At 47.5% G+C, this 16,101-nt stretch overlaps 1 protein-coding gene across 3 annotated transcripts in view; it reads left to right on the top strand.

Moving 5' to 3' along the window:
- Positions 1-598: 598 nt before the first annotated feature.
- LOC126046523 (protein LYRIC-like) overlaps positions 599-16,101 on the top strand; it is a 28,808-nt gene continuing 13,305 nt past the window's right edge. The window contains exons 1-5 of one of the 3 annotated variants that reach the window (XM_049819031.1): positions 599-987; positions 10,922-10,981; positions 11,964-12,054; positions 13,517-13,585; positions 15,427-15,642. In XM_049819031.1, the coding sequence (XP_049674988.1) occupies positions 652-987; positions 10,922-10,981; positions 11,964-12,054; positions 13,517-13,585; positions 15,427-15,642 (772 nt within the window). In that variant the 5' untranslated portion in view covers positions 599-651. The remainder of the gene's footprint in view (positions 988-10,921; positions 10,982-11,963; positions 12,055-13,516; positions 13,586-15,426; positions 15,643-16,101) is intronic. The other 2 variants (XM_049819029.1, XM_049819030.1) reach the window with 2 other exon arrangements.

The following is a 16,101-nucleotide window of genomic DNA, read 5'->3' as shown; positions in this document are numbered from 1 at the left end:
TCCTTGGAATCATCACAGGGATGTTGCTCGATAGTGACATATTCGTAACGGCGCCGGAGAACAGAAGCACATTCCTAAAAAGTCTTCTGCCTGGACGGGAGAATTTTGGACAAACCCACCACTTGCGAGCACCGCTGTGCCTCCCGACCCTCGCCCAGACACCCGCCCCCAAACCGAACGCCGGTGCCCCGCAGCCCGGCGGCTTTGAACCGCCCCGCGGTTCCCTTCACCGCTTTCCTCCTTCCACAGCGCAACCTCATCCGACGCATTAACTCCTTCCCCCCCCACACTCCCCTCCCCACGCAAGAGCCCCCCCACGCACCGCCCGGGGTCCGTCCGCCCCCCCCCCCCCTCCCTCCCCGCCCTCCCGGCCAAACCCTTCGCAACGAGACTCCCGTCAGCACCGACGTGTCCTCGCCCCCCCCCCCCCCCCCTCCCTCCCCGGACCCCCCCCCCCTCCTCGGCTCCTCCGCCCGGCCCGGCCCCGCAGCCGCACTGCTGCCCGCTCCCCCCTGCGGCAGCCAGCGCGGCGCCGGCGACAACTTTCCGTGCGCGGCGGAGCGGAGCGGAGCGGAGCGGAGCATCCCTCCCCCCCGCCCGCCTCCCCCCCGGCGGGGGTGGGGGGGACCGGCGGCGGCCCCGGGGTCGGCCATGCTGGGTCCGGCGGTGCGGCTGGCGCTGGGAGCGGGGGAGCTGGTGCCGGCGGCCGCGGGGCTGCCGGGGCGGCTGCTGGCGCTGCTCTGGCCGGCGCTGGTGCTGGGGGCGGCCGCGCTGCTGGTCCTCAGGGGGCTGCGGAGAGGCCGGGCCGAGCAGGGGGGGCGCCGACGCCGACGCCGCGCCGCCGGGAAGGCGCGGGAGGAGGAGGAGGAGGAGGAGGAGGAGGAGGAGGAAGAGGAGGAGGAGGAGGAGGAGGAGGAGGAGGAGGAGGAGGATGCGGCCGCGGCGCTGCCGGCGCGGCAGCCGGAGGAACAAAGGCGCACGGCGCAGGTAAGGGCGGCGGGGGGGCGGCTCGCTGCACCGGGGTCTCCCCGGGGACCAGCTTCCTTCCCTCCCTCCTCCCCAGCGTCTTTTCCTCCTGCCTGTCTTGCTTTCTGCAGCCCCGCCGGGCAGCCCGGGGTGCACCCCCTGCTCCCAGCCCCGCAGGGCTACAGCCATCCCATCCCATCCCACCTCATCCCATCTCATCCCGCCCCATCCCATCCCATCCCATCTCATCCCGCCCCATCCCATCCCATCTCATGCCATCTCATCCCGCCCCATCCCATCCCATCCCATCCCATCTCATCCTGCCCCATCCCATCCCATCTCATCCTGCCCCATCCCATCCCATCCCATCTCATCCCACCCCATCCGATCCCATCTCATCTCATCCCACCTCATCCCGCCCCATCCCATCCCATCTCATCCCACCCCATCCCATCCCATCCCATCTCATCTCATCCCATCTCATCCCACCCCACCTCATCCTATCCCACCCCACCTCATCCTATCCCATCCCATCCCATCCCATCCCATCCCACCCCATCCCATCCCATCTCCCACACCTCGGCAGCCTGTCTTGCCTAGAGATGCAGCGCCCCAAACCTCTTTGGGTGGTGTAGGGGTTAGGGGGCTCAGCATTCCTCTCTGAGCCCTGTGGTGGCATCAGGATTGCAGTGCAAGGCAGCAGGTCGCTAGAGCCTGGGATTGCTGGTATTGGCCTTTCTTCTGCTGCTTTGTCTAACACTGTAACTCTATATGGGCTTGATCCTGTTTGCAGGGAATTAAGAAAACTCCAGTTCATGTCCATCGTATTAAGTAGGACAACGCGAGTATAGTATCTCTGCTGTGCCGTTAATACGATGTGCTAATAATGTGTATTTCCTCTGAATCGAAGCTTCATTTTTATTGCATTAATATGTGCTAGTAGCTGTGAGCTACTAATATGTATGTCAGCTACTAATACTATTATCGCATTAATATGTTCTTGTAGCTGCGAGCACCTTGTTGAGTATATGTTGTGAGTTTGGCATGATGCACTGCGATCAAGTTTCCATATGACATTGTCATGATTGTGTCACTGACTTGCTGTAAGTTGCCTGTAGCAGAAAGTCTCAGCATAAATTACAGAAAACAATTTGGCCAAGGTACTGCAATATGGGAAGTAAAGCTCTCAGGACAACATACTGAACATAAGTAAGTATGTACTTAGAATTAATACATCAAGCATTTCTGAACATTTTTGTCTGTTTCTAGTATCTCCGAGGTCTCACTTCTGAGGAAGACAAACAAAATTAATTTGCAGGGTTTTTTTAGGTGGGCTATAAAATAGGTGGTTTTGTTCTTCATGAACACAAATGTGTCAGGCTTTCCATCATAACACTAGTTTTCACGGGTTTATTATTCTGTCATGGAAGTTTTAACTTTTAGTTATATTGTAGTTACATTTTAATAGCCTATTCCATTTTAGTGTATTTTGTCTTTCATCAGTGAGAGCAGAATCGTGGCCCGACAACGTAGGTATCCCAGAATTAGTAAAGAACAATCAAATCAAAAAGCAATCCAAACAGAACTGCCTGTGTCAAGGGATGAAGAGGGATTTCAGTAACAATTCTATTATAGCTTTATAATCATCAATACTAGGTGACTTGGCTGCAGAATGCATTAAAATTTTGCAGAGACACCAATTATTGGAGGCAATGTGGGACAGAAAGGGGTAGACACCCACGTTGTTGTCAGAGACAGACCCGGTGCTGTAATGGTGGTGGGGTTATTAGTTCAAGCTGAAGACATTGATTCGAATAGATATTTTCTGGTCAGAGATGCTGTACCTCACAGGCCTGAATAACAGAAACCGAAGAAGAGATAAACTGAAGGGATAAATTTGTTTACAGTCATCTGCAGTTTCTATCGTTAATCTCATCATTTGCTGCACTGAGAGATTCTTACTCTTTATGGGCTGGAATTTAGCAGTTGCATTTACACCAGAGTAGCATCATCCTCTATATGAGACCCACTGGTTATTCTGTCAGTGCAGAGGAGGCAAAACATGGTCCTAACGAGGTTGAGGATGAGAAGAGGCTGATCAAGAAAAATAACTTAAAAGATCCTAAAGAAAGATAACCGAGCGAAAACGTCTTACATGCTGAAATGAAAAACTCAGGCACATGACAGTACCCTGCCCTTTCTCCTCTCTATTTGTCTCTTTTGCTTTCTTTTCCCTTCCCCCTTTTGCTTTCTCCACTGCTCCTTGTCATTTCCCATCATGTTATCTCTGTCTTTGGAACATCGTATCCTTGAGGCAAAAACTTTATCTCCTTACGTAAGTGTAAAACGCTGCGTGCTGCTTCGGCACTTAGCTGATGCAAGGATGCCAGAACAGCAGAACACCTTTAATATGCCCAAATTTGCATATGAAAATCTCTACCGAGGCAGCCTGAGAGGTATCATTAATAACAAAGTCTTCCGTCCATAGACATGGCCAATGCCATAAGCTGGGGTGCACAGGTATTGCAGGGTGGGAGCCCCTCTCTGCCGCCTGCTGAGGTGTGAAGCCAAGAGACGAATCGCCTCCAGTGCTCAGGTGTGTTGATACATCCCAGCAGCCAAACATCTGCGTATCCTGGAGTGGTGGATAAGTCAAGATCTTAATTAAAAGAAACTAGGTGCTTAATTATTTTTTCAGTTTGGAAATGTGTGTTTGTCGGTGATTCCCAGCCGCTGCCCCCTGGGTGGGCTGTGAGACTGCCTTCCCGGGGGATCTGCTCTTGCAGGGCTGCAGTCCCTCTGATGTCGGACTGATCTCCTTCCCTCTGCGTGCCCCGATCCCCCGCAGCAAGAGGCAGCCAGCGCCTGCCCAGGGTGCCCTCGGCTCCCTGTGGGGCTCCTGCCCGGGCTGCAGCTCCCAGCCACAGCCCAGCGCTCCCAGCCACCTCCATCCAAATCCTTCCCAGCTCCATGTCACTCAAACGCAACGGTGCACGACTTATGTTAGTCTCTCCCGATGCCGGTGCTGCTGGCGGTCAGCTTTCAAGCCTTTCATCTCACTACGTGTTAATTTTGCGCGTAGCAGAGTAACAGGATGGAGTGATTTCTAGTCTCAGAGCAGGCTGGGCACTGTAAGACCCAGTCTGCATTGCTGTCACAGCCCATGTGAAATTAAGTCTGTTGAACAAACTTTGTTCAAATGGATGCATGGCCTCAGCGCAATCATACAAGCACATCTTGAATGTAATCTCATTATGCATCACACATAACAAGCGATATTCTGGCTGTTGTCACGCACAAAAAAATCTCTAGAAATGATGCTGGAGGGTGTTTATTCTTTTTCAGGATAGCCTTTTCCCTAATAAAGAGTCTTCTAGGAAATTGCTAACAAGACTTGTTGGAAGCCAACTGATCCAAACAAGATTGCTGTTGAGTTTTGGGGCTGGCGTTTATTCAGAGGTTTTGGGTTGTTCTGCAAACCGGTCAGTTCAAAAGAAGCGATTTTTGCACAAATGCAGCGATACCATCTTCCTTAGGCAACTTATAAAAATACTTATTATCTGATACATCCCAAAAGAAAGCTTTCCGCTTTTCAGAAGTGTCTTTATAAACTGGAGATACTTTTTGCCTCTTGCAGGGGTGGCTTAACAGCACCAGAACTAAAGATCAATCCCCTCAGCTCCAGAGGTATGCAGATAGACCTTTTCTCCTACCTTTTCAGGTTACACGATACTGTTCATGCCAATGCAGCAGGGCTGCACAATTATTTTCATACAGCTGTCTCGGATGAGAATTGAGTTCAGAAGTATCCTGGAAAGGTGTTGGACTTTGGTAATTGCCTCCACAAAATGGAGCCTTGATCCCTTGTTGTAATGCTGCTCTAATTAATTAGAATAGCAAATTCCAGGAAACTGATTTCTTCATCCCTCTTTGCAACAGTGGTTTTAATCCGCTCACGCTGGGGAAACTCTTCTGTCTTTCCCCAGACATCTTGTCAGAAGGCAAGAGCAGGTGAGCTGAGGCAGGTACCCCTCAGCTCCCGGTATTTATGGCTGCTGTATGTGGCTTCTCGCGTATCCTGGGAAGGCTGGCCAGCGGGACGATATATAACGCAGGCAGCAGCATCTTAGGGCTGCTTCTCTAATTTTTCTCTCGGAATTGCCTTCAGATATGAATGGCTACAGCTGCAGTTCTGGCTCCTGCTACTTGTCATCAGCCTGTATTTGTTACCTGTTAGTGCTCAAGGGGTTCCTATGGGCAACTTCATCCCTGCAAACATGTGCAGAGGAACAGGTTTTCTGTGCTGGTGGCTCCGGTCATTTTCCCAAGGTTCTTGGAGCATCCACTTGAAGGGAACATCACCTCTTTCTTTCCTCTGCTGGGCCCTTAAGTGAAGGGAAAAATTTCACATATTCCCTGTGCGTATTTCCCATATAACTGTCTATTCATTGAGTGTGTTTCCCATATGATTTTCCCTTCCAACAGACTCTTCTTTCTTACTGGGAACACATTTGTCTGAAGTGATTTTGTCAGGGAAAACTTTGTATTAACACATCTCAATAATAGCTATTAATAATAAGGTGATTAACTTCTACAATATTGATCACAAACCAAGATCCTGCTCTTTTTTCCCTCTCCTTTGCAGGTTTGTGTGTGTAGTGTTGCCAGCGGGCACGGCCCAAAGAAGTGCCTTTTAAGTTTTTCTGCCATGTGTGAAGAGCCTGTTTGCTTTGCTAACACACTTAGTATGTTTTTGTGGCTTCCCATTGTCACCTTAGCGGAAACTGCCATTGCGTTATCGTTTCTTTAGCTGTTAGGACTGAATGATTAATTTTCTTTGAAGCTGGTGCCTTCCTGTCTCTCTGGTGGAGTCCTGCTCTGCCTAAACCCCATCCTTTCTCCTCTGACAAACGCAGGCTTGTCCTTTCCCATTCACCTGGTTCTTATTGGTTTAGGAGGTCAATCTCCCAGGCCAAAGTCCATCATCGGCACAGGACCATGTGGCAAAGCCCGACTGGCCAGCATGTCTGCTTCCATTTATGAAAATCTGATTCAGAACGGATGAAACTCAGTGTGCTGCTTTATTTCCCAACGCGTTTGTCACGCCGATTGCTCATTGTCTGCTGATGGAGCAATACAAGCTGTTGGCCGGCCGCAGCAGCGCTCTGGTTTGCTTACCCAGTGGCTGAGCCTGTGCTTCTGTGTGCAGGAGGGAAGAACCCATCTTCAGAGAGCAAACAGTGGGCTGCAAGCGGTATTGCAAATATCCGACTCATAGCACGTAGCGTAGGAAGCGAAGACCAGATCTTCCAGAGGATGCTGAGAGAGATGAAGACCTCCTGCTCAGTTTTCACCTTGTTGAAGGTCTACTGAGAAAGCTGAAGAGTGCAGTGATATCTTGTTCAGTAGTAACACAGCGTGTTTCAGGGAGGTTATTTAGTGCCCCAGTTAGAAAGTCCTTTTCTTTTTGTTCTTTTCTCCCCTCCTCCCTCCTGCCTTTTTTTTTTTTAATTTAGTCCGTGCTGGTGTTGCTTTTGCTGTACCAGTATAGCCTTTTGGCCTAAGTCCACCACATTTATCTTGTGGTGTAACATAAGGTGAAAAAATATTGGGGTTTGCGCTGGGAATGAGTACTAGGAAACAATTTAATTGAAGTATTTCTTAAATCTGGAAGTGGTTTTGTGTTCACAGACCCCCTGCCAGAATGGGGTAGTTTTTGCTTCCTTTCATTTCCAGTGTCCAACCCACATAATTCGAGTTTTCTGAAAGTGTTAGCTGAAAACAATTTTCTGAATCTTTATTCATGTTCTTAAATGAATTCCCTGATTTCCAATGTGTGAAGCGTATAATAGCTCCCCTTGAGTTTCATACGCTGAGTTTATTTTGTCCTAGTATCCCTCTACTGGGGAAACCTTTGCATGCCTTCTTAAGGAAGGCAATTTTAAGCACCTTCCCCAAGTGGGACGAAGGGCAGTTAGTGAACCTGAAGCTAATGTTCACAAAATTTTTAATTAATCCTGTAAGCAGTTGGTGGCACTGAGATTTGAAAGCAGTCTTCCTTATCTGATAGACGCTTACAAAGGTATTTAGTTTTGTAAAAATGATTAGTTTTACGAAACTATTGAAATGCATAAAGGTAAGTGTCTAGGGGTACAGTTTTATGGCTTTGAATACATGGTTTATACATTAATGATTAAACCCAGTGTTTTTTAACATATGAAGACCTATCACTTACTTTGCCTTCTTTCTTTGTGACTTTATGTAGAATAATATTAACAGCGTAAAATAAATTAAATGCTAGCTCAAGAGAATAAAGGTTTCAGAGCAATCATCAGAAATATAACCTTAGGTTACATAAGAAGGAAAAAAAGGCAGGGGGTGGGGGGGAAATCCTGTTCCACTGGGTCACCAACCAAATGGCCATGAACTAAAAATAATCTTTCTATTGTTTCACAGAATGTGAGTAGAAATTAATATGCTAAGTCTGATTCCACTGAAAGTCCTGATTCTGTTTCTCAGCATATATTTAATGTATTTGGAATTGCACTGATGACTTTATACAGTCACTTAATGTGGTGGGTTTAGACGTGTTCTCCCTGTGCAAAACTACATTTTTCATTAAGAAAAAAATTACCCTGACAAAATTCATTTCTCTTTAATGAGTCCATTAGATTAAGTGCAATAAAATCATGAAAATTCCTTTTGCCTTTTCAGAATGGCCAAACGGCATGATAAAGAGGCACGACTAATCCTGTATCCTAAGGGCTTCGAAAGGGAAGAATAGGGTAGGGTGGGGTTCCTGAGCCATACAGCCGGCTTACTGCCTGAAAAGGGGCTGGATAAAGGCAGGATTTAATACAAAAGGTCAGGCTAGAATAATACCTTTCCACTGAAAAGAAGCTGAACTCGGTAAAAATACTTGGTGATGAAAAGAAGGGAGTTGCCTCTATTCCTGAAGGATGGTGGAGAAGCAAGAAATATTTCAGGTTTGAAAGAAGAGCATCACCCGGAGTGGTGGGCTATTTGGTGTTCATCAGTCAGTGCTCAGGTTTGGTCTTTTTCTTGCACTCAGCTGCTCATTAGGAAGGATGCAACAAGGTTCAGGAGCCCCAGGCGGGTACTTAGGGCTGAATAGCCGGTCAGGCATCATGAAGACCCCTGGGATATAGTAAATGACTGTCAACAGTATATTTTTAACCTCTTAGTCAGTGATGGAGAGAGAGAGAGGGATGTTTGACTAGCACACGAAATACCATTTAAGTAGGAAATGTTGTGCTTGTCTGGTAAAAGCAGTCAGATTGGCAAAAGCATTAAAACGAAGTGCTGCAGGTTTTCCAGCTTCTTGCTTGCTGTCATTTATACGGAGAGAAGGTCCAGGAACGTGATCCTGCCCCAGCTGAGACAAGTCTGTCAGAGCCAAGAGTTTGCATCTTCCCTAATTCTCTGTTGCACTCAACATTTTCCCTCTGGAGTTCTCCCTGCCTCTGTGAGGGCTCTGTACAGCCTGGGGCTCTGCTCACTGATGGCAGCCTGGGGGAGGAAGACAGTTGTGTGTCCTTAATCTTGACAGCTCCTCCTCTCTGTTTGTGGTCCCTCATGCTTGCAGAAGCATCTTAATGTAAAGAGAGGCTAACAGGAGGTGGGATGTCTCTTACCCTCTGTGTGTGTCTGAAAGAAGGCAAAAAAGCATCCTTCTCCCTGCCTCCTAAGTTGGTGCTGCTGTTTCTGTTCCCGATGGTGGAGGTCTTGCTGAAAGTGCTGGAATTCGGGAGATCCATTTGCACGGCCTTTAGAAAATGGGGTGAAGATTTTGTTACGCAAGCCGGGAAATCACCAGGGTTTGTTGAGATTGGAAAGGCATATTGCACTTGCATGTTGTGTGGCTTCCCCCAATCATCCCTTCTTGTATTCATCCCATAAAATTCAGTTTTCCTGAAGTCCTGTGTCATATAGTGGGAAGTCATGCCCCTGCCCCCCCAACATTTTATATTGCAAAGGAATTGTTGTTCACTAAGACATGATCTATTTGTATTTTCACACGTTTAATTGGACAGAAGCACATGCTGAGAAAGAAAGAATAGTGTAAGTGCAAGAACTGCCATATCTAAAAGTGGTCCGAATTTTCACCAGAATTCCCCTGGGTTTTGTGTTTTATGTCTCCCATCCTATGTGAGAGGCTGCCTCTCTCCCTGCTGCAGGCAGACTGGGGATTTTCTCCCCAGAATCAGCGTTGTCTGTGTGTTCAGAGTGGTATGTTGCAAAGTGCACAGTTTGGGGGCTTCCCCTCCTAATCACTGCGGTGTGTCAGTTGAACACCAGCCTAGGTCCAGGCTCACACCCTTGTTCACCACGAGCTGGTAACTGGTCCAGGTTTCCAAGCAAGCACCTGCAGGGACGAAGCGTTTGCCAGCTTGCAGGTGCCTGTCATGCTGTCTTTAACATGCACTTTAAATCAGACCTTGCTGAGACTTGTGAAAAATAGCTCTAAAATCTCCAAAATACCAAAGAAGTAAGCATTAACAGGCTGAAGGACTGCAGCCCCGCTGGCTTTGCTGTGAACAGGCATGGGCAATCACCCACAGGGTTTTATTTGCTGGCAACTAATCATTGCAAACGTCAGCAGAGATTATTTTTTTGGTGTCTGAGAAATAACTCTGGTTCATCTCTCGGAAGAAGCTGCTTCAAGTCCTGACGATGTTTTGGGATAACACACACACAGACTTGTTGCTCTGTGGAAAAGAGTTGCCTCGTGTGTCCGTGTGAGAGCTGTAATCTCGCCCGTCGCAAGGTGGCTCTGAGCGTTTTTGCTTCTCACATCTGGGGTGGTGTCCCCACCGCCTAAAGGGATGTGGCCACCCAGTGAGCATTTTAAAAAAAAAAAACCAAACCAGGTTTTAGCTTTCCTGATATACCGTGCAGTGCTTCCCAGAGCGTGCCGTTTTCTATCTCTCCGTTAATTGCAGGTGTTATTCTTCAGCCCTGCGACAGCATCTGTGAGAGCGCAGAGCGGGTCCCGCTCCTCTGCCGCTCAGTCAGAGCAGGTTTCGTCCTGTAGCGTGCGTGTGGTTAACCTCTGCCACAGTGTCTGGGGGACAGAGATGACCGGTGAGGGTGGGGAGGAGGAGTAGACGGTGGAAAGCATCCGTGGAAAGCATCGGTGGAAGGCATCGGCAGTCTTCCCTTCCCCAAGAGGACTGCAGGCACCTGAAGCTCCTTCAGCAGCAGCTTGGGAGGGGGTGCCCGCTGTGTGTCAGGGGGAAACAGAGGCAGACACCTGGGGGGGGGGGGTCTGCCTTCTCTTGGATGCTGCTGCCTCTGTGTAACACGCAGTGGCCCTTGCTGGCACGGCCCTCGCTGTCTCAGCTGCAGGTTTACACCCTCCCACCCCTGTAGCTGGAGGTTGGCCATTGCCAGTGAATTCTGAGACAGCCGAGTCATTAATCAAACTGTAATTTGAAAAGTCCTTAAACTTTCATGGTTTACTTTACAGGATCTAGGTAGGATGAAAGCTATTCATTTAGTTGGTCAGATACACTTGAGGGGGAACATAAGGTCCACCCCAACCAGTAAACAAGAATTAAAATAAGCCTTCTCCTGTCTATGCTGCTTTTTTAAGACAGGCTTACCCTATTTGAAAAACAACTTTGATCCTAGACAAATCTTAGGATAAACCACAAATATGTCTGCTTTGGAATAAATCTATGTGGGGTTTCTGGATTTACATTCATAAAGGCTTAGCTAACACTAATTAATTTGGAATAAATTAACTGAGATTGGAACAAGGCCACAAATTCTAGCCCAGATTTGTACTGGAGGTTTTTTAGCTGTGTCTTTCAGCCTATCATATGTATTACAAAAATGTATTAAAAGAATTGTATGCATATATATATTTACACATACACACCCATGAACATACAAATTCCATAATGCATTTTTTTTACCGTCCCTCTTCTAGGTTCCAGTGAATGGCCAGCTTAGAACATCAGCCAGCAGCAGAGAGAAAAAGCTCCTCAAGGTACCAGTGAGAGTTTCAGAGTTTATATATTAACTTTCAAGAGACTTGTTTTAAAAGTGTTCCTTATTTGGTAGTCCTTTTTAAAGATAATTTGCTGTTCCCGTTGTTGGAGCACTTAAGAGATGACTTGGGAACATGAGACCGAGTAACTCTGGCACACTCACACTGTGGTGCCTGTCCCTGTCACCACAAGTGGGATGGTCTCGTGGTCCAAGCCCAGAAGAGGGAGCTGGGATCTCCTGTATTTCAGTTCCAGCTCTGACACAGGACTTCGCCTTGGGTCTGGGCGAGGGTTTTCTCTTGGGCATTGAGCACTTGTACTGGTGTGGAGGAAAGTGTCTGTGCTTTACAGCACACGGCAAGTGAGGAGCAGCCCCCCAGCCTGGGCAGGGAAGCGTGTTCCTGGCAGGGGTATCCTGCCTTGGAAAAGTCAAGAACCGCTATGTTAAAACTAAAACATTCAAAATAGAAGGCTTAAGGTTAGCTCTGCTGTTTCATCAAGCCATATGAAAAAGGCCTCAGCCACTGCTGTGCCCTTTCAGATAAGTGTAAACTGCAGATACCTTCATTAACAATAGGCTGTTCCATGAGCGTTTTTTTGGTTAAGCATAGGCAGGGTCCTAACTCTTGATTTCAGCATTGCTGATTGCACAGGGGGTAAATAATTTTAGGTTTTCCTCCTTCACAGGAAGAAAATTAGGTGTTAGGAATGATGAATGCAAATCTTACTATAGAGCAGATGCCTGAATTAAAAGGTGAGCTTTCTAACCTAGCAGATAAGTCAAATTTTGTAAACCAAAGCTATAGTATTCATTGGTTTGGAGTTTGCAATAAGGTCTGCTCAGGAAGACTTTTGCACCTACTTAAAGGCTCCACCCTATGGTCTCCATTTCAAAACTATCGCCCTGACTCTTTTTCTTCTTGATGAAATGTAACAGATACCTGTTTTATCTTTCTGCCATCTATCTCCTGTATACTATAGCCTAAGAAGAAGAGGAAACCCCACTGCTCAGACAAGGAGGTGCCAAAGGATTTACTTTCTGTGGAAAAAGATAAACTACAAGAGGAAGAAGGTAACAAAAAATCTGGTTCTTCTGTTACCTGATTTATATTACCAAATAATAACGTGGGATGAAATATTTCAAAAGAGAGGTCTTCTTTACTATTCTAGTGTTCTGCATTATTGGGTAGAATTGCCACTTTGAGAGTTAATTCTATCATCTGCTCCTTACTACGTGTAACTACACGGACAGGGACCCTGTGCTTTCCTGCCACACTTCTCAGGTCCTTACCACATTCACAGGGGTGGCAAATCTGCAGATGAGGAAGCATTTCTGAAGTGGTCAGAGGTCCACTGGGTAGCGGGTTCCTGTCTTCATGCTCTAACTTCAATCCTGCAGCCTCTGCCATGCTGACGCGCAGCTGAAGCTGCGGTCTTGCCCGGCAGCGTTTTTGTTGTGCCCATGATTGAGGCTGGTAAAGGCGCTGGGGTAGTATACAGCCAATTTCCAGCACACCCTTGGACAGAGCCAAGATCTTTGGTTGCAAGCAAATCTGCAGAGAAATCTGGCAGAGGCTAGCAGGGCTCAGGCAGCTAGAATTTCACTGGAAAATACATTGCATTCCATGAGCCCCTCTCCGCCTCCCCCCACCAAGGGTCATATGGAAAACAACAAATTCTAAGCTTTTCTGGGCTTAAAAGATTATAATGTGATTAGTGTGGTGGTGAGAGCTAGAGAAGCCCTCGCTGCTGTTGGACCAGAGTCCTCCCTGTGGGCTCTTGTGTCAGGAGCAGAACGCCTGCAAGGCTGCTGGAGGAGAAGGGGAAACAGCAGATCGTCAGACGGGTGTTTCGTTTTTTGAACAGATGAGCCAGCTGAACTGTTTCGCGTGTTATTCGGGGATGCTTCCGAGAAAGGAAGTGTTTGTCTTAGTGAACCAGGGACTGCGTTTTTCCCTTTATTAACCATTTTTGCCAGTCCCTCCCCTGATTTCTTGGGTCACGGAGAGCATGGGTGGAAGCAGAACGTGGCCCCGTCGGTGTGAATGAATGTGTGTGGAAATCAGCTGCGTGGCAGAGGGTCTCCACATCACGGAATAAGTCATAGGGTATGCTCAGGGCTAGAGAAAGACAGTAAACTGAAGCCTTGTTTGATGGTTAAGATTTTCAGGAATTTCTCTCTCTGTCAGACTTACAAGGCCGTTGATGTTCTGTTGTGACATATTCCCTGAGGGAAAGGGGTGTCGCGTCAGGCTGACACAAAGGACAGAAGAATATGTGCAGTTACATGAGTCAGGACACACGACAGACAGGTTCACGATGGGATTTTCTTATCTAACATGTTTCTGCAGAGACAGCAAGGGCTGCACGGAGGGAAGATGCTGCACAAGACCATGGCAGCAGTCACTGCCCTGATGCCACTTTTAGAGCCAGCATCCGAAACTATCATATAGCTATTTACCTTGATGCTAAGCAATAAAGGCAGTAAAGGAAGTTTCTTGCTAACTGCAACTGAACTGTGGTCTTTGTTGTAGGAGTTTGGCAGACCAAGATCAGCAGCCGAGAAAAGAGACACTTAAGGAAGGAAAGGCTGAAACAAAAAGGTAAATGTGCAGGCTCAGTTTACACACCTGATCCGGCTGGGCTTGTCACCCCTTCTCACTGCCCAGCATCTTTCTGTTTGCTCTGTTCATCCTTTGGCAGCAAAATCTTTGCACCTATTTAGGCTGTTTACTTAGGAAAAGACAGCTTTGGGAGCTCTTACTCAGGATCTTGCCTTTACTCCAGGCTTTCATTAAAACACATAGTATTACCCATAGGACTTGGAAAGCAAATGTCTGTTAGATCTGAGATCTGCTAAAGGTTTGGTGTAATGTGGATTAGTTACTTTTGCGTGACTTGATAGATGAAGTTTTCTGACAGTGGATATATAAAAACTTGTCTAATTTGCGCAGTTCCAAACAGGTTCTTTAATCCAGGCCTTCTCAGAGTAAACGGCTATAAAAGGGTGATATACTCTTATCCTAATGAGATAAAATGAAACAATGCTTTGTGCTCACTTCACAGTTTTTCCTCCGGGGATTTGAAAGTGTCTGCCATGCACTTACACCTATATACATATCTACTAATTATGTTATTATAATCACTGTAGGAAAGCAGGTCATGGAATCAAGGCATTCGGAAATGTTTTAATTAGCTGTGATAAAATGATTAATATAATAGGGAAACTGGTAAGTTTAATATATTAGAGTAATTTAGAAGCTAAGATAGAAGTTTGGAGTTGGAAGACAGAGGTGGAAAAATGTGGGTGTTTGTGCACTGTCTGCAATAAGACTGTCTTAAAGGGCTCTCAGATGCTCTACTAAAATTGAAGATCAGGGTAAGTGAACAGCAAATTTTAATTTAAAAATATACAGACATTTTGGGACCACTTTATTATTTGGATTATATAGTTAAATATCAAGAGTTTGGATTATCAAGAGTTAAATATCTGCATGACAGTCTCTAAGGGCTTAAGGTGCTGAGGTCTCTTCTTGCTCACCAGCAAAGTACATGGGTCCACATTTGGCTTTATTTGTGTCAGTTGGCCTGTTGGTATCAGTGGTGCCAGCTGCACGTGCAGAAGGTTAACCACAGGTTAACCACGCGTGGTTTAACACTAACGCCCTGGCCCAGGGCAGGAGAGCTCGGCAGACCAAGTCACGGCTGAAGCACCAGAAGCCCTTGGTGCAATCCTGGAGCCTGGGCTGTGCAGGGGGCTCAGCCAGGTGATCGTGGTGGTCCTGTTTAGTGTGGACATTTCCAGAGCAGTGAAATGTGCTCTTCCAGGAAGAAGCCCTAACCCTGCTGAGCGCCGATTGCTGTTTCCTAGCAGGGAAGAAGCAGCAGTAGCAGCATTAAGGTGGGGTTGATGCCAGCAGCGGTCCCCTGAGTCCTAAAGTGCTTTGGGAGTCCTTTGGAACAATAGACGTTGGAAATACGTGTTGTTATTTATAAGATCCCTTTGCCTGGCGCTGATTTCTCTAGCATCCTTGAACTACCAACATCCAAGAGGTTTGCTGTCTTTTGCCCTGGAGGTCCTGCTGTCCTCTTTCTCTCCCTTTACTGCTCTGGGTCCCCAGCTGGACGCTGGAGGCACTGAGCCGCCCTTGCAGTCAGGGAGGGATGCCCAAGGCCTCTGCGGTTTGGCGTCATCTCCTGTGGGACTCATTGCTGGACTGTGTGGTGCCTTCCTTCTCACATGGCCTTCACATTTGCTGCTTCAGTGTCCCATCCCAGGGGCACTGCTTTACTGTCATTGTATCCGAAAATAATTTCAGTTGGAGTATAGCCATTATGTCTGATGGGTTTAGATCAGGCTTTGCGGTGTTGTTTCCCCTGTACAAGCTCTTCATTGTAATTAAAAATAATTGTGACCCCTGTGATATTGTTTATTCCCGAGAAGACCCCAGCAGAGCATCCCTGGGTAGCTCGGCGGTTGAGCCAGCCTTTGACTGGGATGAGAAGGGAGCGGTGTGGCCACTCACAGAGGACACCGGTGGCAGTGGAAAAGGTGCTTTCGTTGCCAAGGCAGAGTGTGGGGCTGTGCTGAAGGCCTCAGGAGCCATACGGGAAGAACTGGCACCCTCCCGGTCAGAAGAGGATGTTTTCTCCAATGTAGGTGAGTGTCGACGTTAAGTGTTGCAAAGGGAAAGCTTCATGAATTACCGCATCTGGCAGAGTACAGCCCCACCGACATTAGTCCTGCACACACACAGGGTTGTCCACCCCCTTTGAGCTCTGCTAGCTGTCATTTATTTTCCAGCAATGTGAAAAGAGGGATCTTTATGGCAGGAATTTCTTCTGTGTTGCAGACTGCCGGTTGGGTGCAAGTTGTTTTCTACCCGCAGGTGTGTTTGGTTCCTTTGCAACCAAAGCCTTTCCTTCCGAGGATGCTCACACATGGTCAGAGTTAGGCTTCAGGGTATATCTGTGTGTTTCAAAGCAGTATGAGGCAGGGTATTCCTAAATCAGTTTGGGTATTTGACAGTTGGAAGTAGTCTGTTCATGTCAGTGCTGTGCTGTACCTACACAGTTTGCCCAGCTTTCCAGCTGATTCACCCCTTCTTTGTGTTCAGAT

The sequence above is a fragment of the Accipiter gentilis genome, chromosome 16, assembly GCF_929443795.1.
Source record: "Accipiter gentilis chromosome 16, bAccGen1.1, whole genome shotgun sequence".
NCBI classification, from domain to species: Eukaryota; Metazoa; Chordata; class Aves; order Accipitriformes; family Accipitridae; genus Astur; species Astur gentilis.
This window is presented reverse-complemented; position numbering and strand designations above follow the sequence as displayed.